Here is a 27,900-nt window from a genome sequence, read left to right as displayed (position 1 = left end):
AGGCGGAGCGCGGCGGGAGCCGTGCCGGGGACCGCGATGCACTCGCTCTTCAGGAAACGCAACAAAGGGAAATACAGTCCCTCCGTGCAGAAGAAGAGGTGAGTGTCTCCGTGCCGGGTAGCCTCGTTCCTTCCCGGGCCAAGGAGCAGCGCGATCCCGGGACTCCCATCCCGCAGCATCCCCTCCCGGCGCCGGGGTTTGGCGGAGCCCGGGCACCCCCCGAGGTTGTGGGCACAACCCCCGAGATGTGGGCATCCCCCGAAGTGTCAGCTCCTCTCCGAGCCGGGTCCACATCTCTTGTGCCTGGGGGGGGGCGCACAAAGGTGTTTTTTCCCCAGGCCCCCTCGCATCGCAGTAGCGGCAGCTCCGTGGAGCAGGTTCCTTCGCTTCCCAGGCGTGTGCTGGAATAGATTTTAGGCAAAAAATGTCAGGCTGTCCTCAGCTCTCGTCCACTTGGTCCATCAGGACCAAGCATTCAGTCGATCGTCTTTTCCTCGCCTCTTTCTGATGGGGTGCAGACGCGTTTCAGTTGTACTGGTCGTAAAAAAAAAGAGCAGCGTGTTGAATGCGTCCCGTGAAAGGTCACCGTTAAAAGGGAAAAGATCTAAAAATCCACACCCCCCCCCGCCCCCGAGAAGGCTCAGCCTCTCTCTGGGTTGCACAATGCATTGGTGCAGGAGGGGGCCCAGAAAGCAGGCAGCCCCCAACCCCTGCCTGCACAGGGTGGCTGGCACAAGGGGACGTGGGTCCAAAGAGGTGGATGTTTGGATCGATTCAGAAGTGCATCCTGCATGGGCTCTGGAAGACGCGGAACGGGACAGCTGGTGTGCATTCAAGCCCACAGCTTGTTTGTCCCTCTCCAGAGGCACCTGCCCTGGCTGGTGGGCTCAGAGCAGCCACCCGACTCCCAAAAATCCTCCTTTGGAAGGAAACTGGGGAGCTGGCACAGGGGCTGAGGTGCCTTTGAGGACCCAGAAAGGGACCGCTCAGCCCAGGAAGCACCGGCATCTTCCAAGCTGGGGAGCCCCTCGCTGCTCCCCGCTGTGGTGGGTAGGAGGGGTGTTCCCCCAGAGGGGAGGGTGCTGCCCTGGCACAGTGGGCGCGCAGGCTTTGGTATTTGCCGAGCTCCCTCTGTTCGGGCTGAGGCTCCAGCTTCAGCCCTGGGGACAGGCTCCCCCAGCAGCCCAGCTGGCTCAGCAGGGCCACCCAGGCTCCTGCTCCCAAAGCCTGGGGCACGCTCTGCTGCCAGCTCCTGCCCTGGGGAGGGCTGGCAGGAGGAGACAGGTGGCACGGAGCCCTCTGAGGCTCAGCATGCACCTCCCTGATGGCCCCAGCCCCAGCGTTCCCATGGCTGAACGATGGTGTAAATACCCAGTTGCGTTTCTAGTCTTCGGGGGTGTTAGTGGAAGGCTTGTAAATCAGGAACACCACACCTGGGTTGACAGCTCAGGACTCTGAGCAGCATCAGGATGGTGGGAGGTAGGAGGAGACAGACCTGCTCCGCACCAGGTACCCACCCTGCGATCCCCACCCTGGGGCTGCAGCTGGGGTCCCCGCTGCTGTGCTCCAACCCCTGCCAGCACCGGGTACCCCGTGCTCACATCATCCAATGGTGGATGGGGTTCAGGAAGATGGTCTTCCCTCCGCCACCCTGCCCGCGAGCCCAGCCAGCTCCAGGCAGGTGCCCCAGCGCCTCTGAAGGCTGCGGGCCAGGCTGAAATCTTTATTTTTCTGGCTGGCTGGTGGCAGCTGAGGAAGCAGCGCAGCACTGTGCCCTCGGGCCACCCTCCCTCCCTGCGCCCCAGCTGTCCATGCACACCTCGGGGAGGGCTGTGCTCATTAGCCCCAATTTGTTAATTCCTGCGTTGGAGTTTACAAACATCTATGAATCCAAGGAACACTCCCACCGTGTGGAAACAGCCCCACCATCAAGATGGGGAAGCCGGTGCCAGACCGGTTAAACAACTTGCTGGAGAAGGATTGCGAAGAAGCGAGGAGCTCCTGCCGCCCCATCCCCTGCTTCAGGCACTGCCAGGCTCCCAGCCGGCTCCCGCCCAGTTTTGCTGCTAGAAAAACAGAGCAACACTGCTAAAATCAACCAACCGCCCCCGCCGTAAACAGGGATGGAGATTTCGACACTGTGTACAGCCCGGCCTCATCCTGCGCTTCAGCAAGGCTGCACAGCTGGGGCGCAGGGGCTGCACCTTAGATGAGGGCTTAGTGCCAAGGTGCTGTTGGTGAGCGAGCCTTCAAAGAACAGCGGTGATAGGGCAATAACCGAGCACCGGTTTGGCAAGCGTGCAAAGGCACTGGAATGTTTCCTGCAAGCAATGAAGAGCCGGGGCTATGAGCTCAGCTGATTTAGTTAGGGGTTGCCCAGGAAGTGCCAACCTACAGCAGTTTGTAGGCTGATGAGGAGCTGCTCTGAGTCTCGGTGGCTTCTTCAGCCTTGCAATGAGCCCTTCCCATGATAGGGACATTGCAATGAGTGGCACCGCAGACTCAAGATCTCCATGAGTCTGTGCAGCTCAAGCCAGGCACTATAATCTGCCCCCGAACACGCTTTGTCCCCCTGGATGCAGACAGCCACCCTTCCCCAACTCCAAACTGGCCCTTCAACCTCCCATCCAAAGCACCTCAAAGCATATGGGCTTCAAGCAGCTCCCGTGCCTATCCCTGAGCTGCCCACGGCCTGCCCGGGACCCAGGGGTTGAGAGGCCAGGGTGGGCAGGGGCAGGTTTCCCCACTCCATCCCTGCTGCCGTGCCATGGATGCAGGTCCCCACAGGAGCCAGACCCCTCTCTGAACAAGGAAGGAGCCAGCCAGTTATGGCAAGCGCCTCCACGTCTCCAGGCCAGTCGGCCTCACGCGTGCATTGTTAAGGAGGAAAGCCAGCTTGCTTTGAAGCTCTAATAGGGCAATGGCAGGGAAAGAACAGGAGCAACATTAAATTCTGCAAAGCCACGTCAGTTTGAAGACGACTTGGTGCCAGGTCCTCTGGTCTGCCACAGCTTGTCCATCCTCAGCAACACCAGTTGAGTCTTGGAGCGTGCCAGCCACGCGCTGTGCTGTGGCTTGGCTGGAAGAAAACCACAGCAATGCCCTGTGCAGAGCACCGTGGACCGCATTCCCCTCCATCTGCCTCCAAATGCCACTCACAACACCAGCAGTTACTTTTGTCCCAGTGTGCAGGTGGTGCTCCTCAACAGCTCCCCTGTGGTTTTGTTTTTCTGACGCACAAATTAGCAGGACCAGTGTCCAAGTCTCTCCTTAGGACTATCTGCTGCAGTCCTGGCCTGGGCTTGTAGTCTTCAGGCTCGGTAGCCACCCCCATACAACCCTGGGCACATCAGTAGGTGTGTGGGCATCTCCCTACCTTGTCTGGGGAACACGGATGATGATGACATTTCTTTTGTCTCATGGACTTGGTTGCTTTATGCTCTTCTTGCTCACCCCATCCCAGTAGCATAAGGGCCTGGCCATGACTACTGTGGTATTAGCACATCATATATATATGTGTGTGTGTGTGCGCGTGTATATGTGTGTCCCTAGAAGGGAAGGCAGAAGCCTTGAATAGGGACGTAGTATAGGGGAAAACAGTCACCCTCCCTCCCTGTTATCTTCACCAAACACTTGCCATGCTTAGAAAACAAGAGTTTGTCTTCTCTCTTAGAAAGTCCAGGCTTGGGAGGTAGAAAACACAGCTCAGCCTTGAGAAGTCGCTGCTGAAACTCACCCTCCTGCCAGCAGGAAAGATGTTCATCTTTGGGGTCCCCTGGTGAGAGCATCCACCCAGGAGGGCTCCCAGCCCTTAATGGTGTCAGAAGACCCAGTCCCCATCTAAGAGGGGGTGCAGGCAGCTGGGGCAGAAGCCAGGAGGGCTGACACCCATTTCTAGAGGCTGTTTGGTAGGGCTGGAGTCAGCACGAAGGACCAGACAGCAGGTGAGTCAGGGGAGCTGCTCTGTATTTACGGTGGAGCAAGCCTGGCCATCGCCTGGCCTATTTGTGCTTTAATTTCCATGCACATTACAATAATATATCACCATTACTACGACGGAAGATAAATATAATTGAAACAAGCTAGACTAAGCACAGCAACCCTGCTGTCCAGCTACGCCCTAACGTGGGTAGCTTGACGGTACGCTGCTCCAGAGTTTTGAGCCAGATCTTAATCTCTCCCAAATCTGAACTATACTAGCCATAACCCAGCCCTTGTGTTCTCTGCTCTGCCGCAGTTTCACTCCAGTGTCGTTATAAGCTGCACAAGGGAATATTGTGCAGTAGTAGCTGCAGCTCGGGAAGTTTTAAGGGAATTTACAGCTCTGTGCTGTGGCCTTCTGGAGGATTCATGCAGTTTAAGTCCCTCCTGAAGTCGAGTCTCCAGCAGCAGTGCTCACATTGGTATGATTTTTATGAAATCTGTATAAATGGAAATTAAATGGAGATGGAATTGAGAGCAGCAGTAGGTGGTCACTGTAGGTGGTGATGCACCGTCTGTGGATCCCAGTAGTGGGATGCAGTAAGCAGGACCGGGATCTGTGCTCAGACCCCGTCCTCAGCCAACTCACTTGTCCCTGGCTGAGCAGTCCCACCTGTTGAGAAGCTCCTGGCATGGGAAGGTTTCCCAGCAGGAGAGCAGGGGCATGGCCAGCATCGCTGGGCTGGGGGAAGGAGCAGGACAGAGCCCTTCCCATTAACACTCCCGGCAAGTACCTGATTCATGGGACACACTCCCAGCAGGAGCCTTCCCAGGGACCGCCGTCAGCTGGAGCAGTCAAAACTCCAGGAGGATCTATTTGAACATCCTCACTTGGGATTAGTGAACTAGCCTCCTTGTTTGGAAAAAAAAAGGAAACTGAGAAATCAAAGGGATTTCCTACCATCTGCCAGCAAGCGCAAAGCCAGGGTGTGAACCTGCAGACATCCCGGAGATGCCGGCCTCGGGGAGGTTTGCTCAAAAAAGTGCTCTTATCAGTGAGGGTGCAACCTAATGGGAAGAGAGAAAGAAATGGGAATAGAGAAAAGAAAAGTCCAGGTTTTAGCAGCAAAGTTTCTGTATCACAATAACTATCATGATATTTGTCTGTTAAGAACCTCTCTTCAAAAAAAAAAAACCAAACAAAAAACCACCACAACCAAAACCCTAAGAAAATCCCAAGCCCCTCTGAAACAAAGCATGACCAGAGGTCAGAATTGTGGTACATGGATGAAGTGAAGTCTACACAGAGCAGCTGCCTCCTTCCAGCTCCCCAGCTGGGAGGAACCCAAAAAAACCCTCCCATTCCTCACAGGAATAATCTCAGGTCCTTCACACCAGCCAGGCAATGCTATGGCTGCTCAAAGCAGCACTGAAAAGAACACTTGTGCCAAGTGCAGCTTTTCATGAGTGATATAATTTTTTTCCTTCCTGATCAGAAAATGTTAAAGTTGTCCAGAAATGGCAAAGCCAGTTTTTCCAGGCTTTTTTTTTTTTCATCTTTCAAACAAAGACTTATCTATTTTAGCAGAAAAGCATTTCCCTTCCCTCTGCTGGAGCCTCGCAAGGGCTGTGCCCTGGGCACCTTTGCTCCTGCCTCTGCTCAGTCTCACATGCCCTGCCCTTCCCAGCTGGGGTACAGCCAAATCCTGCCCTTCTCCCGCCCCAGCTCTGCTCTATGCTCCGGCCATCCCCTCCTGCCTATTTTTTTGGCCCCGGCAGCCCTTTGCCTTACCCTGCCAGCAGCTCCACTCCAAAGCCCAGATGCACCCAAGGCTCCTCCCAGCAGCTTCCCAAAAGAGCCGTCTCCTGCAAATCCCATCCACACACCTTGTGCTTCTCCTGAATCTTCCTCCTCTCCGCAGATGAAGGGCACAGGGAAGACAACCTCCTCCATCCCCTAGCATGGAGATTTTGGCCAGGCTTCAGCTTTCCCAGCCAATCCCTCCGGTACCCTGCTTGATATCCAGACAGATGCAGGGATCGCGCTCGTCCTTGTGGTTTATTAACACAGACCCAGCTATGGTGGGGACAGGCAGATTATTAATAGGGCTGATGTTCTCATATCAGTAATGTCCAAGTTAGTTGATTAAGTGGCACAGAAGTGATGAGTATGCAGAAATAAATACAGAAATGAGAGATCTTAGAGAATAAGATCTGTCTTATTTCTGTATTTATTTCTGCACACTTCTTATTCCTGCATTTCAAGCAGCAGTGGGGGTGAGCTGGAGCACACACCAACCTCCCTGCTCACGATCCCATGCTGTGTTCAGCACAGGATGGGGTGGGGAGCAGCAGCTCCCCCGACGCTGCAGCGGGTGTTTTGAGATCCAGCTCCTATGGGAGGTTTTTATTAGATTCCTCTGTCCCAAAACCTCAGCTGGTGACAGTCACCAGATCCACCTGTGACTCTCACATAAACCACAGAGGCGGAGAGAGCAAACAGCTCTTCTTGCGTGTGTCAGGAGAGCCGAGGCTGAGCAGCAGAGCCATGCCCACATTATAACCATGCATGTCCTTGCTTGCTCTGAGCAAGCTCTGCGTTTTCTTTTCCTTGGTCACCCAGATACTGCACATTGAAGCAGTAGTTTCTGGATAACCAGGCAAACCGTCCTCCCCAACATGGGGAAAAGCCAGCCTCTGCCTTCCCTGTTCCCCCAGCCCTGACACCCACTTCTGTTCCCTGCAGTGATGGAGAAGGGGCTGTCACCCCCCAGGTAGCGCTGGGGCTGGGGGTGGAGGGTGGCTCTGCTGGGTTCCCCGAGTCACGGGGAGGGTGGGGAAGGATGGCCGGGAGCAGCTCGGGAACCGGCTGGCAGGGCTCAGGCAGCCCCAGCTCAGCAGCAGGTGATTAAAGCTTGTGGCTCAGATCTGACGGAAGAGTGGGGAGAAAGGGTCGAGGGGCACATCCTCGCCCAGACACGTCATCCCCATCCCGAACCAGCCTGGCTGTTCCAGTGGCACAGCCACAGAGAATGCTCCCTGCAAAGCCAGTACCTGAGTAAGAGGGTCAGGGCCTGAGCGCTGCACTCATCGGTTCCCGGCACCCAAGATCAGTTTTGCTGATGCAAAGCGAGCACAAATGCTGGGCAGAGTCTCAGGCTCAGCTCTGCTAGACCAGATCAGCAGCAACAGCTTGGGAAGCCATGGCCGAAACACAGCATTGCCATGGATCCCAAACGATCCCTGGCTTAATTTTATTTCCTCCATACAATTTAGAAGCTTCAGTCAAAACCAGAACTAGAAAAGCTCCAGACCTCTTCTGCTTTTTGGGATGGTTTTTCCACCTATACTATAGATCCACTGAAACCCTGAAGATTCATCCTTGGGCTTGCTAGAGAACACTGAGACCAAGGTAGGGAACGCAGATGAGCTGGGAAGCCCTGCCAGCTCTTCCCAAGCCCCACTAGGTGCCGGTTCAGCTCCTGGCTATCACAGTGAAGCATCCCAAGCTCCCACCTGGATAATTGGCCTCTCCCACCCTCAAAGCTCAGGTGGCCTCCAGTTCATCAGTGAGAGAGATGAGGAAGGCTCCTTGGTGGTTGCAAGCTCTCAGAATGCAGGAGATGGCAGCTCTGAGCAACCATCATCTGAAGACACACAAACGTGCAGCACATTTTAGTCACCCAGCTTCAAACCACTTTCTCTCCACTGATTTCATCTGATGTTTTCCCTGGTTTACATGGAATGATGCAGACTAGAAGAAACCCCAAAGTGGATTTTGAAGAGCTGCTTTTACCATTACAGCAGGATCCAGCCATCTGCACCTCATGTCCCAGTGCACCCCTGCACCCTCCAGCTGTGATTACTGAGCAGAAAACTGTACTCATCTTTGCAATTATTGCAACCAGCCACATGACTCCCAACGACCCCCTCGTTTGCTCCTCTGCTCAGAAATGCCCACTCAGTTCATTTCTGCTGATGCAAGAGGGCCCGTAATTACAGCAATCCCTCCACTCATCAGGAGGTGCCAGGCAGGCAGCAGCAGTGGTGACAGACACAAACCACCAGCCATGCCAAGCATCATCCTGATGATGCAGCTTCTATAAAAAGAAAAAAATCAGCATAAATCCTGCCCACGCCAGAACTTCCCAGGGAAGAGTGAACTTTTGTGGAGCTGTCAGATGCTACAAGGCTCCTGCAGCCTGGGGCAGGGTTCAAGGTAGGGAGGAACAAGCCCAGAGCTGGGTTTTGTTTTGTTCTGCTGCACTGAAAGTGATAGCATGAGTGGCAAGCAGGAACACGTCCTGAAGCTCAGCACCAGTGCCAGGAGGGAGGTTGGCCAGACCCAGGCTAGCCAGACCCAGGCTGGCCAAACTTTTTCCCCCCAGTACGCACACTGGAAAGGCAGCAAGCTGAGATGTCCCCACTGGACACTGCGCACAGTCCCCAAGGTGCACAGGACTGAGGAGGCCACGCACTGCTTTTACCTTCTGGTAGTTGAGTACTAGCACATGTCCAGGGAAGCCACTGCAAAGCACTGGAAGAGAACTGCTTTGGTCGACAAGCTATGTCCACTCTCAGCTTCAGCACACCATGCTGTGGAAAACAGGAGGACATGCCTCGTGCTGTCGTAGAGAAGCTCACATGGTCAGCCCCTGCCCTGTGAAGGACCTAGGTGCTGCAGAACCCCTTGAGGCTGGGCTGACAAAGCTGCTGGATGAGGTTGTCCACCTGGGGACGCAGGAGCCCTCCATACCACGAGCGAGCACGGTTGGGATGCTGGTGCTCCACCAGACAACTCTGCTCTCCCCCAGCCTGCCCCACTGCCCTTCAGTCTTTACAGAAGATGCACAACTCATCTACTAGCAGCTATAACAGCAGTTAACACTTCCAAGTACCATATAAAGATTAATTCTACCACCGCATAACAAGGTCATTAAAGCTCATTATCCCCACTCTATAGGTGGTTGGGATTGGAGTGAGCCAACCCTTGGCTTAAGCCCACGTGACAAAGCAGCACAGCTGGGACACGAGCCCCAGCCTTGCCACCAGCCTCGGCTCTATGAACCCTCCAGCTGCAGGGACTGTTGGGGAGCACACCCTGCTTTCTGCCTCCGGTCTACAGAGCCGCAGCAGGAAAGCTGCGGGCATCGCCTGGCACACGGTCCTCTGGAGCTGACCCTGGCATGCTGCAACCTCTCCTTGCAGCCAAAGTGAAAGCAAGAAGACGAAATGTTTAAAATAACCTCAGCAATGCAAAAGCTGCGTCACGGGTTGTTCTGACTCTGCTCTAGCTCAGCCGTCCCTCCAGTGGGACTGTGAATATTTGGGCTGGCCCTGCACCCTGCCAGCCTGGCTGCAAACGGAGCGGCTTGGACCAGCATCACCCTGGAAGCAAAAAACAGCGCCTAGCAAGAGACAAAGTACGGAAAGATGCATTGTGTGCTGTCCATCCTTTATTTGGTTTAAAATGTGAATAACTCCTTGCAGAGGAAGGAAGCCCTGACCATGGCATGGAGAGGCACAGCAGGGGCTCCAAGGCAGGGCTGTGCCCCAACCTGGGGTGCACACAGGGCTGCAGGCAGGGCCTGCCCAGGGCATGGGCAACAGCCTCAAATGGGCCATCTCGCCTGCGTGCATGGGGTCCAGGTTCTCTCTGCTGCTCAGGCTCCTCCATCTCCATGCAGGACCCCCCCTCTCTCCCTGTCCCCTGCAAACAGCTCTTTCCTTTCTTGCTCCAAAGCCAAGGGAGGATCAGGCTTGCCTACAGCATCGCTCCCATTTCCACCATGCGGGAGACACTACGTCCCCACCCACCACCCCCCTCCTGGCAGAGCAGCAGAGTATTTTGGAAAGTGTTAGAAAGGCAGCAGTGAGTCACAGGCAGCTGCACTGCCTGGCAGGCTCGTCTGGCCCCCGGCCACCCCCCGGGGTCACAGCACCCCGAGGGCAGCCCCCAGCAGCAGCTTAGGGCTGTGGCCATGTTTGTGGGGTGACAAGTCCCCTTCTTTCTCCCCCTCTTTCTCCCCAGCATCTCCAGCAAAGAGCTGACTGAGCTCATAGAGCGCCTGCAGAAAAATGCCGACCAAGTGGAGAAAAACATCGTGGAGACCGACTCCCGAATGCAAAATGTAAGCAAGCCATGGCCCCATGCACACGGGATCCTGCGAGCAGCCCTGTCCCCACTGCCACAGCCCTTCTCACTTCCCTGCGGTCTCCTCTCCTATGGCACACATGCACGGCTGCCCTGCCCTGCAGCGGGTACCCAGGCTGCGATGATCCATAACAGAGGGATGCATGAGCTCCCCAGCTCATGGGAAGAAGGTGGGAAGGTGTAACAGGCGACGGGGCCCCGAAATTCTTCCCTACCCAGTGCTGGGTAGCACTGTGCAGAGCAGGAATGTGCATCCCTGGATGTGCATCCCAGCAGGCAGCTGGGATGGAGAAGGGACCTGAGCCATCCTCCTCTTCCCAAAGGGTACAGTGCATCCGGAGGCAATGCAGCCCCCGAGCCACAGCCCTTCCTTGGGGCTAACAGAGGCGAGGGGAAAGCAAAATACATCCCTGGGAGGACATGAGATGGTAGAGCTGGTTCCCAGGGGCAGTGCGGTGGGAGGACCTTGCTCAGCCCTCTTGAATACTGTTTATTTTCCCCTCGTGACCCTTCCCCCCTGCTCTCTGCCTGCCCAGGACTTGCACAAGATCAAGGCATGCCAGCTAGCGCAGTACAAGGACCTGACGGCTCAGAAACTCACCGAGTCCGACAAGCTGCTCTACGTGCTGGATGGGGATGCAGCGATCGCCCGGCACATGAAGCACCCTCAGGGTGACATGATCACAGAAGAGTGAGTACTGAGGAGGGAGACCTGTCCCCAGAGCCTTGCAGGGGGGAAGGACACTTCCCCAGGGGCTCTGCTCAGCTCCTGCCTGCAGCTGGGGGGTCACCACAGGCTTCTCTGCATCCCAATTTGCATTAAGGTGCATAACCCGTAGCCATCCTTGGGCACGTGTAGAGTGAGAACAGCCACATGCCTGCTGATGGCAGCTCTGCACAAAGCATGGCGAGGTGGCATCTGCCCACTGTGCGGGCAGATCATGCTCTTCCCCAGTACCAGCCTGCCCCGAGCTGGCTGGCATGCTGAGCAGCCCTTGGCAGAGGATGGGTGCAGAGGAACCTTTTCCCTCTCCCTCCCCAGCTGACTGCACAACGCGGCTGCTGCCAGCCATCCTGGGCTCTCCCAGGTCCCCTAAGGACAGTCCCCCCTTCCATGGGGGCCTGGGAAAGGATCACCTACAGCTACCAATGCTAATGCCGACCCATGCCTACATCCTGCATCCCACCCTTACCTTTCCCTTCCCACAGCATCCGGCAGCTGAAGGAGCGAGTGGCAAACTTGCGTGTGAAACATGAGCAGATCTACAACTTCCCCCTGCAGCATATTGAGCCCCAGGTCAACTGGTCAACAGTGATCGAGGAGAAACAGGTACCAAGGGGACCACTGCCTGGACAGTAGCACCAGCTGGGCAGGACCTCATGCATCTCCCCATGGAGAAACAGGCTTTTGGAAGCCTTCTTGGCAACTTTATACTGGGAGCAGCAAACAGCATGGGAAAGAGGTGGGGTGCTGGGTGGCAGGGGAGGGTGCAGAGGCAATGGGACAAGGCCAGCTGCTGTGGCACCAGGAATCAGTGCTCGAAGCGGCGCTGCTGGCAGCAGCCAGGCTAAGAAAGGAAAAACTCTGGAGGATCGGGGGGCCACAGGGGAGTGCACCAGCCTGACCCTCATGGGATGGGCTCCTAGGCTCAGCCTGGCCATTGACCTCCTGGGTGAGCCTGGGTAAACCTCTGCCCTTCTCTGTCTGAGGATGGAGACCGCACTCCCTCTCCAGGCAACGTGCACCAAAGCCCCACTGTTCTAAGAGTGGAAAAGCTTCTCCTTATAACCAGTCTGCACTTCCCCCATTTCAGTTTATGCCTGTCATCTCTCACCTTTCTACCACATACCACCTTGCAGAGCCTGGCTCCATTTTCTCAACAACCTTATAAGAAGGATGCTGTGAGGTCCCCCCAAAGCCTTCTCCTCCCCAAGCTGAACAAGCCTCAGCCTCTCCTCTTGGGTCCTTGCCTTGTCATCCCCAGTCACCACCTGCTTTGGGCTCTACTCCATGGCCCTTATTTTTTATTTTATCCCACTCCCTACACTCTTCCATCCAGAAAAGGGTTAAAAACCCCAAACTGGCTTTCCCATGGTGACCCTCCAGCACAGCCAATTTCACCCATGTGCTCCCGGGCACCTGTACCAGAGCCCATCCAAGCCCAGCTCCATGGCCACCTCCAGGAGGAGTTTCCTAGGTCTTAGCTGCCGCACCCCGTTCACCCATTGCTAACCCCAACTCCTGTGCACCACAGGACGCATTAAGCAGCAAGGGCTTTGGGACCGACCTGCCGCTAGTCAACAGCCAAGTAGAAGAGCACAACATCTTCCACAACGAGGTCATGGCCATCGGCCCACACATCGCCAGAGAAGACAACAAGGTCAGCTCTCCTGCCCCTCTCCCCGCTGTCCCGCAGGGTCAGCCCTGTCCCGAGCCACTGATGAAGGCGACGGCATCCCACTATCCAAGCTGCTACAGCCCGGATCAGGTTGAGCGGGCACTCAGATCCACGCCTAACCTCAGAGCTCAGCATCGTACACTGACTCTAGCTTTACAATGAGCCAAATCCCATAAAACCCACATCCCTCTCCATCATCAAGCCCCCCCCCAGGCCACCACTCTCCAGAAATACGCTCCTAACTCATGCCTTGCTTCTCCTCTGTTACCAGGAATACACAAGCGACTTCCAAGCGAAATACCAGAAGCTGCTGGTAAGAGACCTTTGGGATCCCCAGGGCAGAGCCCTTTTGCAGGGGTCCCTTGCCAGGGGTGACCCATGGAGAGGAGCTTTGGGTTGAACTCTCCCCTCTGACCCTTCCCAGGCCGGCTCCCAGCAGCGGCAGCAGGATCTGAATTCCCTGCAGGACTACATGCAGCGCTGCACCAACAAGCTCTACTGGCTGGATCAGCAGGCGAAGGACAGGACCCATTACGACTGGAGCGACCACAACCTGGACTACCCCAGCCGGCGCCGCCAGTACGAGGTCCGTGCACACTCGCCTGCAGCCTGGCCCTGCACTGGCTGGGTGCTTTGCGGCAAGGGAGGTGGGCACAGAGCCAGGGGAGCAGGCTGGGGGTTGGACGGGGGCAGGAAACATCCCTTCCCCCATGCCTCAGTTTCCCCCACTCCATCATGAACCACCCTGAGCCCTGAGAGGTACAGATGATAGCATATAAATAGTAAGATTAATCCTTACCTCCTGCCAAAGTTAATGCAATGAGGAAGCTCAACAGCTTCCTCATTCTCCTCTCCCTTATCTCAGTATTTGCTTGGCAAGAATCACATCTTTAGCAACATCTGCAAGGGAAGGAAAAATCGAAAGCTGCAGTGGGGGAACGTCACACTTTGTCTTGTGGAGCTGTTCAGGCCCTTTCAGAGTAGCTCAGTCACAGGACGCAGCCAGGGTCCCCTCTCTTTGTGTGGGGATCAGTGTCTCGCCTCTCTCCATCTAGAACTTCATCCACCGGAAGCTGGAGGAGAAGGAGGAAGCCATCAACAAGCTGCACACGGATGGAGATCAGCTGCTTGCCCAGAATCACCCTGGGAAGAACGCCATCGAGGTGAGCATCAGGGATGGGTTCCAGCTTCCCCACCCACCCCGGAGCTTGGGGGACTCACTCAGCCCTTCTCCAGTGTGGAACCTGGTGCCAGCATGACTCTGGACTTTACTTCCCGGGATGCCAAGTGGGAAAAAGTCTCCTTCACCTGCAAGTGTGTAAACACCATTGGAGGAGCCAAGATAAACCCAAGGAGCTCTTCCCATCTTCCTCATTCCTATGGCGATTACCCTGTGCCTGCCTACAAAGGATAAATTATGGTGGCAAGTTCCACCTTTGATGGGAAGATGGACATAAAGCCACAGGATTTGCCACCTTCTTTCACCCAGCCCCACGCTCCCATCGGAGCATCCCAGCTTTGGACTAGCTCTCCAGTATTCCCATCCTAGCTTTGACCTGAGAGCACCTGGGTGGCTTCAGAGGCAGCTAAGGAGTTGTTTGCTCAAGATGGAAACTGGTACTTTCTGGTGGGCGGCTCAGGTTCATCTCTATCATAGCGCATTCTGCTAACGTCCTCCTCCCACCCCTCTCTTGCAGGCTCACATTGAAGCAGTGCACGCCGACTGGAAGGAGTATCTCAACCTGCTGATCTGTGAGGAGAGCCACCTGAAGTTCATGGAGGAATTCCACAAGGTACCAGATCCCTGGGGGCAGTGTGGCCCAGGGATTGGGTTTGCTCTGCACAGCCTGGAGAGTAGGTGCAAGAGATCCCAGAATATGAACAAACTCCTGCTGCTCTAGAAACAGAGTAGAAGAGATTGAGTCCTCTAGTCTACAGGGCTTTTAGGACTAGAAGGACCACCTTGAGCTGATATAACCCAAGTCATAATTGCTCAAGCACCAAAGGTCAGTAATTGTTTGGCCAAAGCATGACTTGCAGGAAGCATCTGCTCCAATGCTGAGGTTCAAAAGCCACAGCCCGGTGTCAGCATCCTTGTCTGCAGGATAGCAGCGGTATCTCGCAGAGGTACCTCATCCCCAAAACAAGGCATGGGGAGACCTTGCATGCTCCGCTCAGAAGAACAGGTCCAAGTGGGGAAATTACACCTGCAGAAAGCAGAGCTGGCCCGCCGGGGAGCCCTGCGCAAGGGCTCAGCGCCCCAGCTGAGCTCAGCAGACAGATGTCTGCTGGATAAATTGCATCCGACAGCCAGGGAGGCTCTGCAGGGGAACAGGTTGGGCTGGATTCCTCTCCCACAGCCTGGGTGTGTTGACGACGTGATCAGTCTGTTGCCAAAGCTGAACCATGGTGCCCAGCCCAGGCAGTGCCTTTTGTGGGTATTTGCCAGAATAACTGCCCCGGGGGGTGGTTTGTGTGTGGAAGGGCTTGGCTCTGCCTTCTCCTCGGCACTGGCAATGGAGACACCACACACTGGCATGATGCTGTCCAAGTGAAACAAAAATTGAGGGCAGGGAAAGGTGGGATTTGACAACTCTGCAGGACAAGACCATGGAATAAGCTGCCGCTGGTTGTCTTTCCCCTAGCTCTGCTGTCCTGAGCATGGGAAATAACGATTCCTCACCTTTCTCCGTGTACTTCTTTCTGGGTGTCCAGATGCCCGTCATAGCTCCTGGTGGCTGTCCCTGCTCTAGGCAGTGCGAGGACCAGGGTGCTGGGGTGGGTCTGCTCCATGTTTCAGCAGGACCCCCTCTCACAAGAGACTTTGCCTTTCTGCAGTTTCAGAAAGACACCAAGGATGCCCAGGAGCTCTTGAAGAAGGTGGACACAGACCTGGACCAAAAATTCAGCCCTGAGTTCAAAGACAGATACCAGCTTGAATCTCTCCTGCGGGAGCTGGATGTGAGTACTGGTGCAGGCAGGACCACAGCAGGAACCAGTGTTCCTGTGGCACCAATGGACATCCCTGCCGGTGTAGGCATCTAGCCCAGCTTTCTCCATGGCAAGGAGCAGGACCATGCTGCTGCCTCCCTTTGCCTGGCCTTCGCTGGACTCTTCCTTCCCCTCTAGCTAGAGATTGCCTCTCCCATAGCAACGTAATTACTCACTGGGCTGGTTTTCATTTGTTCTCTCATTGAGTTAGTGCTCATTAAGGGTGGGAGCATAATTAGACCTGCTGCCAGAGGAGGTTGTGGAACTTGCTGTGCTGCCGAGAGCAGAGAGCCGGGCTGTGAGATTGCCTGCTTGGGAAGGGCTGTGCTGATCCGAGCCACTGGCCCAGCCCAAGCCCAAGCATGCTGCAGCAGGCTCAGATGATGCACATGTCCTGGGACAGCTGATAACTCTTCCTGAGAGCTGTCCCTCTCCTCCTGTGTGCTCCATCCCACTCAACATTACATGATACCCACCTGCACAGCTAGAAATGGAGCAACTGATAGAGAGCCTTTTCACAGGGCTCTAATTAGAGCTAATAGCTGGGAACAGGGCTATCCATCAACATGCAGCCACACAGATGTGGACCACATGCCCAGGAATGCCTGTCACCGCCTGGTGGCTAGTGCCAAGGCATCGCAATTCATGGCCACAGTCCCAGTCCTGAGCCTCGCTGCAAAAGTAGGCAGGAGAGTGCAGGAGCACTTGGTGTAGAAACACAATGGCTGCAGAGCAGGACCCAGGAGCCATTTTCACTAGCATAAGCAAAAGAGAAGCCGCAATCTGTCCTGGAAGTATTGGTATGAGCTTGTCCCCAGACCTTCCCCAGCTGGGAGAGCCTGGGAGCTCGTTCTCCCTATGTTTCCCTACTGGTTTTTGTCATTGCCCTATGCTAGGACCAGGAGAAGGCCTTGGACAAATATGAGGCAGTGGTGAAGTCCCTGCAGGAGCGCAGCCAGCACATCCTGCCCCTGCGGTACCGCCGCGAGACGCTGCTCCAGCCCGTCCCCGTGGAGGCTCTCTGCGAGTACGAAGGCGAGCAGGTAACATCTCCCTCTGCCGATAAACTATGCTGAGGTGCTGCTGGGTACCATCTCCTTGGGGGGCACTGGGGGTGGAAGAGGCACCTGGGGAAGGAGAAGTTTTTGCCAGTGCCCAAGTGGCGATGTCTCCCACAGCGGGGACAAGGCAAAGGCCGTACTCGCCCCAGTGGGAAAGCCGGTTTTGCAGCTCAGGAGGAGCAGTGCAGGAGGGGTCTGGGGAAAACGTAGCTTCCATCCGCCCTGCGGACAGCCTGCCTATCACACACCTTTCAGGAGGCTGCGACAGCCCAGCTCTGTCACATTCCCACGCTCCCTGCGCTGGGATGGTGAAGATGTCTGGGCATGTTTCTGATCAAAGAAACTCGCCCCACCATCACGGGCAGAGTCCTGGCAGACACATCTGCATTCCCCCATCCCCACCATCATGGTATCAGTCTTTGCAGGACTGATTAGTTGACCGAAGGGATGGGACAGCAAAGCCAGCAGACACCACGGGAGCGGCAGGGGCCCGGAGAGGAGCGAGTGGCTCCAGCTGTCTCAGCTGCCTGCCTCTCCGAAAACGAAAGCCACAGCACAGCCTTGGAAACGCCTTCTCATCTCTGCCCTAGTGGGAATTTGCTTGCTGTGGCTGTTGCAAGAGGAGGAATGGCTTCATACCTGGCGGCTCAGGGGAGGGAGGAGCAGGCACATGAGTTTTTGGCAAGCGGCAGACACTTGGAGAAGCGAGAGGGTGCCAAGAGAAGGGACTGGGGTTTATGCTGGTCCTGCCTTCCTGCAAGTGTGGCTCCCCAGGGCTGCCGTCGTGGAGCAGGGTGGGTGGTGTTTCCAGACCTGCTGCTGTGACCGGTTCCTGTCCCCCAGGGCCAGATAAGCCGAGGAGCCCACTACACCCTGCAGAACAACAGCGGAGACATTTGGGAAGTGGCAGACAGCTCAGGAGACAGGATCAGCGCCCCGGGGGTCTGCTTCATGATCCCCCCACCTGACGCAGAAGCAATAGCACTGGCGGATCAGTATGTGTCCCCCAGCCTGCCGTACCAGACCCTCCTGCTGCCCCGGCAGCCTTTGCCCTTGCCTTCACCAACCCCAGGCCATGGCACCAGCGCTGCACCCCCCCCCCCATGTGGCAGCACTGATGGGGGGGCTCCTGCCCAGATTCCTACAGCAAAGCTGTGCCTGCTCGAAGCCTCAGGCTTCCTCCAGGAGGGTTCCCTGCACCCTCCTGCTTGCACACATGATCCCACCTGGCAAAGCAGGGCCAGCTCAGAGCCACCCAGGTCCCCCCTCCTCTGGGGGGCTGTTATGGTGGGGGGAGCTGCCCATCCCTTCCTCAGCAGGCAGGTACCTGCCTTTGCTGTCCCTGTTCTCATGCCTCGTGAAGACACTGCTCTACCCCTTTGCCAACATGGGGTGAAAGTGCCTCTTCCCCATTTGCTTCATGGCTGCCTCGAGGGGCCAGGTCCCACAAGCCCCTCCAGAGCTGCACCTCCTTCCTGGAGCAGCACCGGGATGGGTGACGGGGTGATAGAGGGGTCGAGGGCCTGACTCTGACCTCATGCCCACGCTGGCCCATTTTGCAGAATTGCCAATCACTACGTGACCGTGAAGGAGAAGACGGCCAACTGCAAGAACATCCTCCAGCAGCGCTACGAGGGGCTGAAGGCAGACAGCATTGGAGGTGCGCCTCTGGAAGGGAAGCTTGGGGCTTGCCCCTTCCCAGGCACAAAAGGGCTGCTGCAGCCTTCAAATTAGGTGGTGGCCCTTAGGGGGGATGTCACCGAGAGCTTCCCATCTCCTAAGGGTCCTGGGGACAACAGTGTTGGGAAGTATGCAGTGGCACAGCAGCCAGGCTGTGGTCACAGCAGGCAAAGCTCAGGGAGTGGAGGGGGATGCGGGTTTTGCACTCACCAGCGGGATTGAACCTAGACCCAGCTTCCAACCAGCTTTAACCTTGTCCCCCCTCATTATCCAGATGCTGCATCAGTTCGGGGGCGCCAACTTCTGGCAGGGCTGGAGAAAGTGAACAGCGACCTGGACAAGCAGGAGAAAGCAATAACGGCAAACCTCCGTCCACCGCTGGAGCAGAGTCGGGCTGTGCAGGACAGCACTGAGCGCTCCAAGGACCTGAAGGTACGGGGCTGTGGAATCAGACAGACGGTGCTGTACAGGGACCGTACTCCCAGGGGGTCTCCAGGACCTCAATGTGCTGGGTGCTGTAAACATTCCCTGAGCCCAGGAGCATGCGGGGATGGAGTGATGCTTACAGCTGGCTGCTTCTTCTAGTGGAGGTGGGGAGCAGCCCTTTGAGCAGCCTCCGAAGCCTTTGCCCTGCTCCTGGCCCAGCTCAGTCACAGAAAGGTTGAATGGGAAAAAGGTGATGGCTGCAGAGTGTGGACTGCGAGGAAGAGAGGGGAGCCCTCAAGTTTTGATCCTGCTCATATTCTGAACACAGCAGGGATGTTAACTTTGCCACCACCATCACCAGCTCAGAAAGGAGCAGGGAAACACTTATGATCTGGGGCACTGTTTCTTCTTGTGCGCCTGTGCCGCTAGGCTCCGTTGCTGGTACCATCCTGCTCCTTTCCTCTCCTTCAGACCCCTAATTAAGCCAGGCTCCATGCCACAAACCTCCCTTGGTTTAGGAGGAAGTTCAGGTCCTGGTTACATCACCTGCTGAGGGCTGTGTCGAAATCCAAGTGCCACCACAAGTGAAAGCAAATTGCTCCAACTGCCTGCAGCGCTTTGATGTCCAGGCAAGCATTCATCCGTCGGGCTGCAGAGCCCAACAGTTCAGATGAGTCCAGTGCATTTCTAGCAGAGCTAGAGCTGGTGGGAACCACTCCCCAGCCAGAGTTTTCTTGCTAAGGGCTAGCTAGCCTGTCCCAGAAGAGACAGAAGTCAACAGAAAGTCAACAGAAAACATCCTTTTGTCCTGTACAGGGCTGAAAGGCACCTGCCATCAAACACAAGCCCTCAGCCCTGACTGCCCTTCTCACACTGGACAGCCAAGGGTCAGCTTCTTTGTAGCCACAAGGTCCTAGTTCAGTTGCTATAAAGGCTTTATTCCTACTGTAGAATATCACCAATGAGGTCCGTCGCATTGAACCTGAGAAGATGAGGAAGATCCAGGAGTGCGAGGTCTTCATCGAATCTGTGCCGAACACTGGCAGTGCTACCTTGGTAAAGAACAAGGTGGAGAACACCAACAAGAAGTACGACCGTGTGGTCCAGCTGCTCAGTGCTGCCCAAGAGAAGTAAGTCATGGCTTAAGCCTGGCATAACATAGGATCCTGCAGGAGATAGTTGCAGGCGTGCTTAAACACCTTTCCTCTTGTGTCCATACAGAGTTGAGGTGGCCACGCACCTTGAGAGGAGTCTCCAACAAGGCCGAGACCTGCTGTCTACCTATGAGAACAAACTGGTCATAGATGACACTGTACCAGAGGATTTGCGGGTGGTAGACCGTAAGAAAGAAGAGCTGCTGGTGAGTGTTTTCTCCAGCCAGTTTTCTACCCTATTGACATGCTCCACATACAAAACCACTTTCCAAAAGCTGGGATAATTGCTGCTCAGCTCACAAGCCTGAATCAGTTGGTAAAGGGATGGCCTCCCCCAGCTGGAAATGAGATCTCACATTAACTGCAGTGATCCCCACCTACTTTAAATGCAAGCCATTCCCATCCCCAAACCAGGAATCAAATGCCAGTTGAATGCTTGTGATTTGACGAAAAGACTAATGGAGAAGTGAAGGATAAAATGGGCTGGGAAAAGCAATGCAGAGGCCTGGTACTTGAAAGAGATGGACCTAGCAAGGCTTTGAGAACAGTTATCGCTAGGGAAAGCTACCGACCAATATTGGCAATCCTTCTGCTATAAAGACCAAGAACCAGCTAGGCCAGAATTTTCTGTCCTTCAGCTTTTCCATCAAGTCTCCAAGTTCAGACTAGCATGCAAAAGCTTTCACAGCTCCTTCTGGAGTTGTTGCACTGGTAGGAACAGGGTTTAAGGCTTGCACGAGGAGCATCAAATATTTTACACAGACTATGCTTGCTTTTAAAGGTTAACAGATGGAGAAGGGAGCAAGAGCAAGCTTTTCTCCCCATCAGGTTTCCCAGATGGTTCTGCTTACAATGCAAGCCCCTAACTTGCTTTTCTCCACAACTCGTAGCACTACTGGAACTCAGCTGTTCCTTAGAATCCTCTGCAGCTCCAGTGCAACAGCTGGAGTTGATGTGAAACAGTGACAAAAGCCTGGCGCGTGTGCAACCCCAGAGAATCCCTCTATCCTACTTTTTTCCACAGGCCATGGGCACCGAGCTCCAGTCCAAAAGGTTCCTGCTCAATGAAGCAGAGCAGAATTTGCAAAGGACGAAGACGTGCTCCAACACCCTGGCCAGCAAGTTCCAGGAGCACTGCCCTGACATTGAACGGCAGGAAGCCGAGCTCTACAAACTCAACCAGCGCTTCAACAACCTCAGCAAGCAAATTGACCACCGGTAAGACAGAGGATAGGATCTAGCTAGAACTGGAGCAGCCTGGAGAGCTGGGATATTTACAGTAGATTTGGAACCACACTGAATCTGGAAGAGGCCTAACACCATCATGGGAATGAGCAAGTTGCAGAAGGGCTTCCAGGGAGGGTTAAGGAGGAAGAGAGAGGTGTTCCTGGCATACACTGGCTGGGTAGATCTGGGCAGCCTTTAGGATTTAAGTGTTCTTGCAACAGAGATGGGGACTTTGGCAAGAGAACAACCCTGGCTCAAATCTGTGTCTTTAGGGAGCAAGGGAAGCGGGGATGGGTTAAGAGGTGTTTGCAGAAGACACAAGAGATGTGATAGTACTGAAGCTGAGCTGATTTCCCCTACAGGACGCAGACCCTGCAGAAAGCAAAAAGCGCCTATTCCAACTACCGCACCAACTACGACAAAGTCAACCAGTTCCTGTGCAACATACCTAACTACGAGCCACAGGAGACTGACAACATCCAGCAAGTGGAAATGAAGCTGAAGAACCAAGCGGTAATTCTTTTTGAGAGCACCCTAGGCTCCACAGGGAGAGGAGAAGAAACAACACTAAAAGATAAGGAATAGAACTTAGATAGCTCCTGAACATAAAACAGAAAAATATAAATACTTATTAGCTTTATTTATTTTTACAGTGTAAGGTCCCACTATCCTACCTGTGCCTTGTTTACACATAGCAGGGCAGCTCAGGAAGGTTGTAATTCTGTGTTGTAGTTTTAATGGCAACCTTCAAAAAGGCTGAACGATGTGTTTGGATTTTGTGTTCCCTTTGACATGTATCTCTGTGTATGCCAGGCGCTCCTCAATGACATTGCAAGCAAGGAACAGGAGGTGCAGAAGATCTCCGCCACAGCTCAGCAATACCAGCAGGCAGTGAAGGTAAGGACTGCAATTCTGCCAGTGGGAGAACTAACATAAAAACATAGAATAGTTTGGGTTGGAAGGGACCTTTAAAGGTCATCTAGTCAAACCCCTCTGCAATGAGCAGGGACATTTTCAACTAGATTCAGGTTACTCAGAGCCCCATCCAACCTGACCTTGAATATTTCTAGGGATGGGGCATCGACCACCTCTCTGGGCAACCTGTGCCAGTGTTTCACCACCCTCATCGTAAAAAAATTCTTCCTTATATCTAGTCTGAATCTGCCCCCTTTTAGTTTAAAACCATTACCCCTTGTCCTATTGCAACAGGCCCTGCTAAGAAGTCTGTCCCCATCTTTCTTGCAAGCCCCCTTGAAGTACTGAAAGGCTGCTATAAGGTCTCCCCAGAGCCTTCTCTTCTCCAGGCTGAACAACCCCAAGCCTATCCTCATAAAAGAGGAGTTCCATCCCTCTGACCATTTTTGTGGCCGCCTCTAGACCCGCTCCAGCAGGTCCATGTCTTTCTTGTACTGAGGACCCCAGAGCTGAATGCAGTACTCTGGGGAGGTCTCATCAGAGCAGAGTAGAGGGGCAGAATCACTTACATCCTACAAGAAGCCACATAAAGAAAGCCTCATGCCCTTGCTCAGTCAACTGATGAGCTAAAGCCAGGTTGTACCTACTCTAACATCAACATCATGTCGCCATTAGCATGGCAACTGGCTGATTTATTGTCTGTGAAAGGAGGGTTTCCACTCCAAGCCCAGCATTGGTAAGGTAACTCAAAAGTCATGGTCACAGGGCAGTACCTGACTCAGAACCTCCTGCGAGATCCTGCCAACAGTGCTCCAGGTCCCACCAACCTCAGCAACTTGCCTAAAACACAGGTCAAGGGAAGAAGTCATTAACGGCAGGATTTAGGAGGGACCTGTGCATGAAGGGGAGCCAGTAATCTCACCTTCCTCCTGGGAACATCTTCCCACAGGACTATGAGTTGGAAGCAGAGAAGCTACGGTCCATCCTTGACCTAGAGAATGGCCGGAATGGGTACATGAGCAAGAAGCCCAGACTCCAGTCTCCAGCCGCGAAAGTGAAAGAGGAGGTAAACAAGGGGTGGCCTAGAGCAAGCTAAAGCAGATGACAGCTTATGGGACCAATGGGGATTTTGCAAACAGTTATATTTACTGTCAGCGAACTAGGTCCCAGAGGGGACTGCAGAGGCAGGCAGAGAATCAGGGGAGGAAGGGATTTTTCATCATTCTTAACCCATCAATTTTTTTGGACTAGGCTGGCCAGAATGAGAGGGCAAATACTGGATTTAGCACTTCCCTTTCTGAAAGGGGAACAGGGGAAGAAAAGCCAAAACCCTGAAATTTTTCCCCTCCTAAGACTTTCAAACAGAGAGTGAAATTTCACCGCCAAAGACCACATGCTAGATAGAAATACTTACAGCAAGAGCAGGCCACAAGCTACTTATTTATGCAGGATCTCTTTGCTACCTGCCTCAAACTCACCCTGCCTATCAAGGCAGGCAGGCAGGCAGCCAGAAGTGTCCACTCAGTTCTTCCTCGGCTGCATCCCCTTTTGCATATCTTGAGTAGGAAACGTACAGTATGACCACGAGAGAGTGTGTGTGCATGAGAATCGCTCTTCCTCCCCCATAGCTTGGCCGATCACTGCTGTCGAAGGGTTTCAGAAGAGCACCCAGGGTTGCTTCTTTAGGGCCTGTTGTTTCTATTCAGCGAGTCTTGACCAAGCACCCCTGGTTCCACCACCTCTTCTCAACGCATTTTTGTTCCATAGGAAGCTGTTCTGGCAGCCAAGTTCACCGAAGTAAATGCTGTGAACAAACAGAGGCTGCAGAATCTGGAGTTCGCTCAGAGCCTCCTGCGGCAGGTAAGCGATCACCATGAGCAATGTGATACTGAAAGGACAGTTGCATAAATAATGTACATGTGTGCCTTTGCTACTACAAGTTGAACTGGAAACAAATCTAGCTAGTGTATCATGCCCCCCAAATCATTAATCAGCAGACACTTAAATCAGATAGACAACACCTCTGTGTTTCCCAGTCCCATCTCCCACTCCTTCACCCTAGGAAGCTCCACATAATTTTTAACACTTCTTTTGCCAAACCCATGCCAGAATTAGCATCCCTCATGGCTAAAAGCTTTGTTTTGACAGCAACAGGCATCGCAGAAAGCATTTCTCAGGCTGGGAATCCACAGAGCAGTTCAAGAGCAGCCTGTTTGGAAATAACCCCTGTTCAGCATTGCAATAGGCAACCTCCATTAACCAAGCTCAACATCCTCCTGTCATTTTGTCACAGGAGGCACTGAAAGTAAGCACCAAAAGTATGATTATTGGGGTTTTTTTTGACTACGCATTCTTTTTTCAACAACAGCAACCAGAGGTTCAAGTGACACAAGACTTTGTCCAGACCAAAAAATCCATAAGGCCCGTGGAAGAAGTCTGGAAGTTGAAGAAAGAGCTTGAGGATGAGACTCAGCGTCGGCAACAGCTAGAAGCAGAGATCAAAGCCATTCAGAACAACATTGTCCACCTGCAAAACCAGAAGCCCCAAGAAACTGTCATTAAGAAAGAACTGCTGAAGAAAGTGCCTGACCCGCAGCTGGAGGAGAGCTTCCACAAGCTGCAGCAAAACCTAGCAGAAGAGCAGCGCAAGAACCAGGTGCTCCAGGATGAGCTGGAGGCTCTTAAAATCAGGCTGCGTGTTTTGGAGCATGAGAAGAGGGAAGGAGGACAGGAATATATAGTGAAAGAGGTACTGCGTATTGAACAAGATAAGGCTCAAGCTGATGAAATCCTGAAGCTCAAAGAAGAATTGGAAGAGCTCAGGAGGCAGGAAGGAACCAGAGAGAATGAAGTCATCCTTTTACGCCAACAAATTGCTGTGCTGTCTAGTGAGAAGAACAAAGAGCAGGAGAAGGTAACGGAGAAGGAGGTGCTGAAGCTGCAGAACGATCCCCAGCTGGAGATGGAATTCCGGATGTTGCAAGAGAGTAAGCTGAGGGAGAGTGCCCTTCGGCAGAAGCACGAGGAAGAGCTCAGCTTCCTCCAGGACAAGCTCAAACGTCTTGAGAAGGAACGGGCCATCGCCGAGGGCAAAATTACCGTCAAGGAGGTGTTGAAGGTAGAGAAAGACTTAGCCATTGAAAGAGAGGTGAATGAGCTCCGGCGCCAGTACGAAGATGAGAAGTCCAAGGGTCGTTCCAACGAGCGGGAAAAGGCTGAGCTGCTCAGGAAGATCCAGCTTCTGGAGGAAGAGAACGCCAAGGTGGTTGTCCAGGAGAAAGTGCGTGAGATTGTGCGCCCAGACCCCAAGGCTGAAAATGAAGTTGCCAACCTTCGTTTGGAGCTGGTAGAGCAAGAGAGGAGATACCGAGGTGGTGACGAACAGCTGAAGAGCTGCCAGAATGAGTTGGCTGCTCTGAGGAACAGAGGGCCACTGGTAGAAGTCAAAGAAGTCATTAAGGAGGTCATTAAGTACAAGAATGATCCAGAAACTGAAAAGGAGCTACAGCGACTCCGGGAGGAAATCATAGAGAGGACAGGAGCAATTGAAAGAGCTGACCTTGAGATCTACCAGCTGAAACAAGAGATACAAGCTTTGAAAGATACCAAACCTCAAGTGCATACGAAGGAAGTTGTTCAAGAAATTCTGCAGTTTCGGGAAGACCCCAAGACTAGAGAGGAGGTAGAGTCTCTGAGAGTGCAGCTAGCAGATGAACAGATGAAGCACATTGACCTGGAGAGGGAGCGGCTACTCCAAGAAGAGAAAGTAAGAGAGAAGGAGGAAGAACTTTCCCAGGTGAAGGAGAAAGTGGTCCAACAGGAAGTAGTGAAGTATGAGCAAGATCCTGCCTTGAAAGCTGAAGTCAACTCCTTCTCTCAGAGCATTGAGAGTGAGCTGAAGCAAATTGATTGCCTCCGTGAAGAACTCCGCAAGCTGCAGAGGAGGAGGTCTGAGTTAGAGCGTCAGCTAGAAGAACTTGAGAAAGAGAGACAGGCCCGCAGAGAGGCTGAACTGGAGGTGCAGAGGCTGAAGATTAGGTTGAATGAGTTGGAAGAACAGGAGAGGGAGACAACAGAACGAGTGACTGTGAAACAGAAAGTGATCCTTCAGCAAGATCCCCAGCAAGAGAAGGAGCACTCCCTCCTCAAGCTGGAGCTAGAAGAAGAGAAGCACCGGAGACAAGTCTTGCAAACTGAACTAGAAGCCCTGAGAAAGAAACTCCTTTCTTTGGAGAAGATGGAGGTCAAAGAGAAAGTGGTCTTTTCAGAGAGTGTCCAAGTGGACAAAGGAGACACGGAGTACGAGATTCAAAAGCTGAAGAGCAATCTGGAAGAAGAAAGCAGGCGTAAGAGGGAGCTAGATGCAGATATCAACCGCCTTGAAACGAGGCTGTCCGAGGTGGAATTCAACAACTCCAAGTCATCAAAGGAACTAGACTTACTAAGGGAGGAAAACCACAAACTACACCTTGAGAAACAGAACCTGCTGATGGAAACAAGGAGACTGCAATCAGAGATTGAACTCACAGCAACAGAAGCTCGGGATTTGAGAAACATCACCCACGTGGACAGTGGAATAAACCTGGACTCCAGATTCCAAGCTTTGGAAAGAGAGTTAGATGATCTGAAGCAGTTATCCAGAGAAAAAGATGCAGAGATCGAGCAACTCCAGAATCGCCTCAAGACAGTGGCTATCAAGAGGGAACAAAGAGAGAACCACCTGAGGCGCTCCATTGTGGTCATTGACCCCGATACAGGAAAAGAAATGTCTCCAGAGGAAGCTCATGTGTTTGGCCTCATCGAATGGAGCCTGTTTGTCAAACTGAAGAGTCAGGAATGTGACTGGGAGGAAATCTCAATAAAGGGTCCCAATGGGGAATCATCTGTGATCCTTGACAGGAAGTCTGGTAGAGAGTTCTCAATTGAAGATGCCTTGAAGAGTGGAAGGCTAACCATGGCTCAGTACAACAGTTACCTCAACAAGGAGATGTCGATCCAGGAGTTGGCAGTTTTGGTGTCTGGAAGTAATTACACAGCGCTCCCTCCACTTTAGAAACTTTTTCTGAAGAGCAGCTAGTCAGAGCTGCACCACTTGTTAGACTACCAGATCACTGCAAATCCTTGCCCTCCTTTGCATCTTCCAAAATGCTAGAGCCTCTGCCCCAGCCATGCTACGAAGCCACACTGCTTGCTGCCATACACTGCAGAAAAGCACCACCAGTAGTGGAAAACATGTTTGTCAGGACTACAGCAAAACCTTCTCCCCCTCTTCATCCCTACCTAATCACTCAATGTAACAAAGAACAAGACAAAAAGCCTTAGGACAGTGAAGTACCTGAAGTCCAAAGACACAGTAGAACTTGCAGTTTCCTCAACATATACTCACGCAGTCGCATAAAAAGCTGTATACAGCAGTCATTAGAGACCGAAGGTCAAGATGACTCCGAGGTGACCAGCAGGAGCTGGTTACGTCAGCTGCATGTTGGTAAGCCAGACAGTTTCATCGTGGACAACTGACTAAATGATGGGATCGTCCTCTGAGAAAACCAGCTCTGTAAAAACAAAGGTGTGCTACACATCTCAATTCAGTATCACCACATTAATACCTAAACACCATCATTTTGTTCACCTGTGTGCCTATGCTGCTGGGGAAGAGTGAAGCAGATGTAATTTGATGGCATCAGCTGTAGATCCAGGAGGAGCATTCATACACCACAGAGGTCACCAAGAAGTGCGTGAAGAGATGGCAGTATTGCCAAACACAAGAGGGTAGTGTAAAGCATGCAACTGTAACCAAGCGCAGAGTGCCTTCGAAACACAGTTAGCTTACCTCATGGTTAAAAGCCATTTGTGCTGGTATTTTACTGGATGGAATTACATGCAGCTACACGTTTCATCTACTTGTGTAAGGGAATGGGAAATAGAGGGGAATTCTATTTATAGTACAAAATAAAAATGCAGTGGTTCCAAAC

The 27,900-nt window shown here is 53.5% G+C and overlaps 1 protein-coding gene across 1 annotated transcript; it reads left to right on the top strand.

Moving 5' to 3' along the window:
- The first annotated feature begins 31 nt into the window (after nucleotides 1-31).
- Nucleotides 32-27,146, top strand: PPL (periplakin). Its single transcript, XM_010565221.1, has 22 exons — nucleotides 32-98; nucleotides 9,953-10,052; nucleotides 10,612-10,766; nucleotides 11,285-11,405; nucleotides 12,331-12,456; nucleotides 12,746-12,787; nucleotides 12,899-13,060; nucleotides 13,530-13,637; nucleotides 14,172-14,267; nucleotides 15,313-15,435; nucleotides 16,362-16,508; nucleotides 17,370-17,521; nucleotides 18,089-18,186; nucleotides 18,481-18,638; nucleotides 19,584-19,762; nucleotides 19,854-19,992; nucleotides 20,811-21,004; nucleotides 21,376-21,526; nucleotides 21,827-21,910; nucleotides 22,878-22,994; nucleotides 23,696-23,788; nucleotides 24,297-27,146. The coding sequence occupies exons 1-22, from the start codon at nucleotides 37-39 to the stop codon at nucleotides 26,979-26,981; spliced, it is 5,292 nt and encodes a 1,763-aa protein (XP_010563523.1). The 5' UTR covers nucleotides 32-36; the 3' UTR covers nucleotides 26,982-27,146.
- Nucleotides 27,147-27,900: the final 754 nt, after the last annotated feature.

Source organism: Haliaeetus leucocephalus, unplaced genomic scaffold, assembly GCF_000737465.1.
Source record: "Haliaeetus leucocephalus isolate CR32 unplaced genomic scaffold, Haliaeetus_leucocephalus-4.0 Scaffold188, whole genome shotgun sequence".
In the NCBI taxonomy this organism is placed as follows: Eukaryota; Metazoa; Chordata; class Aves; order Accipitriformes; family Accipitridae; genus Haliaeetus; species Haliaeetus leucocephalus.
This window is presented reverse-complemented; position numbering and strand designations above follow the sequence as displayed.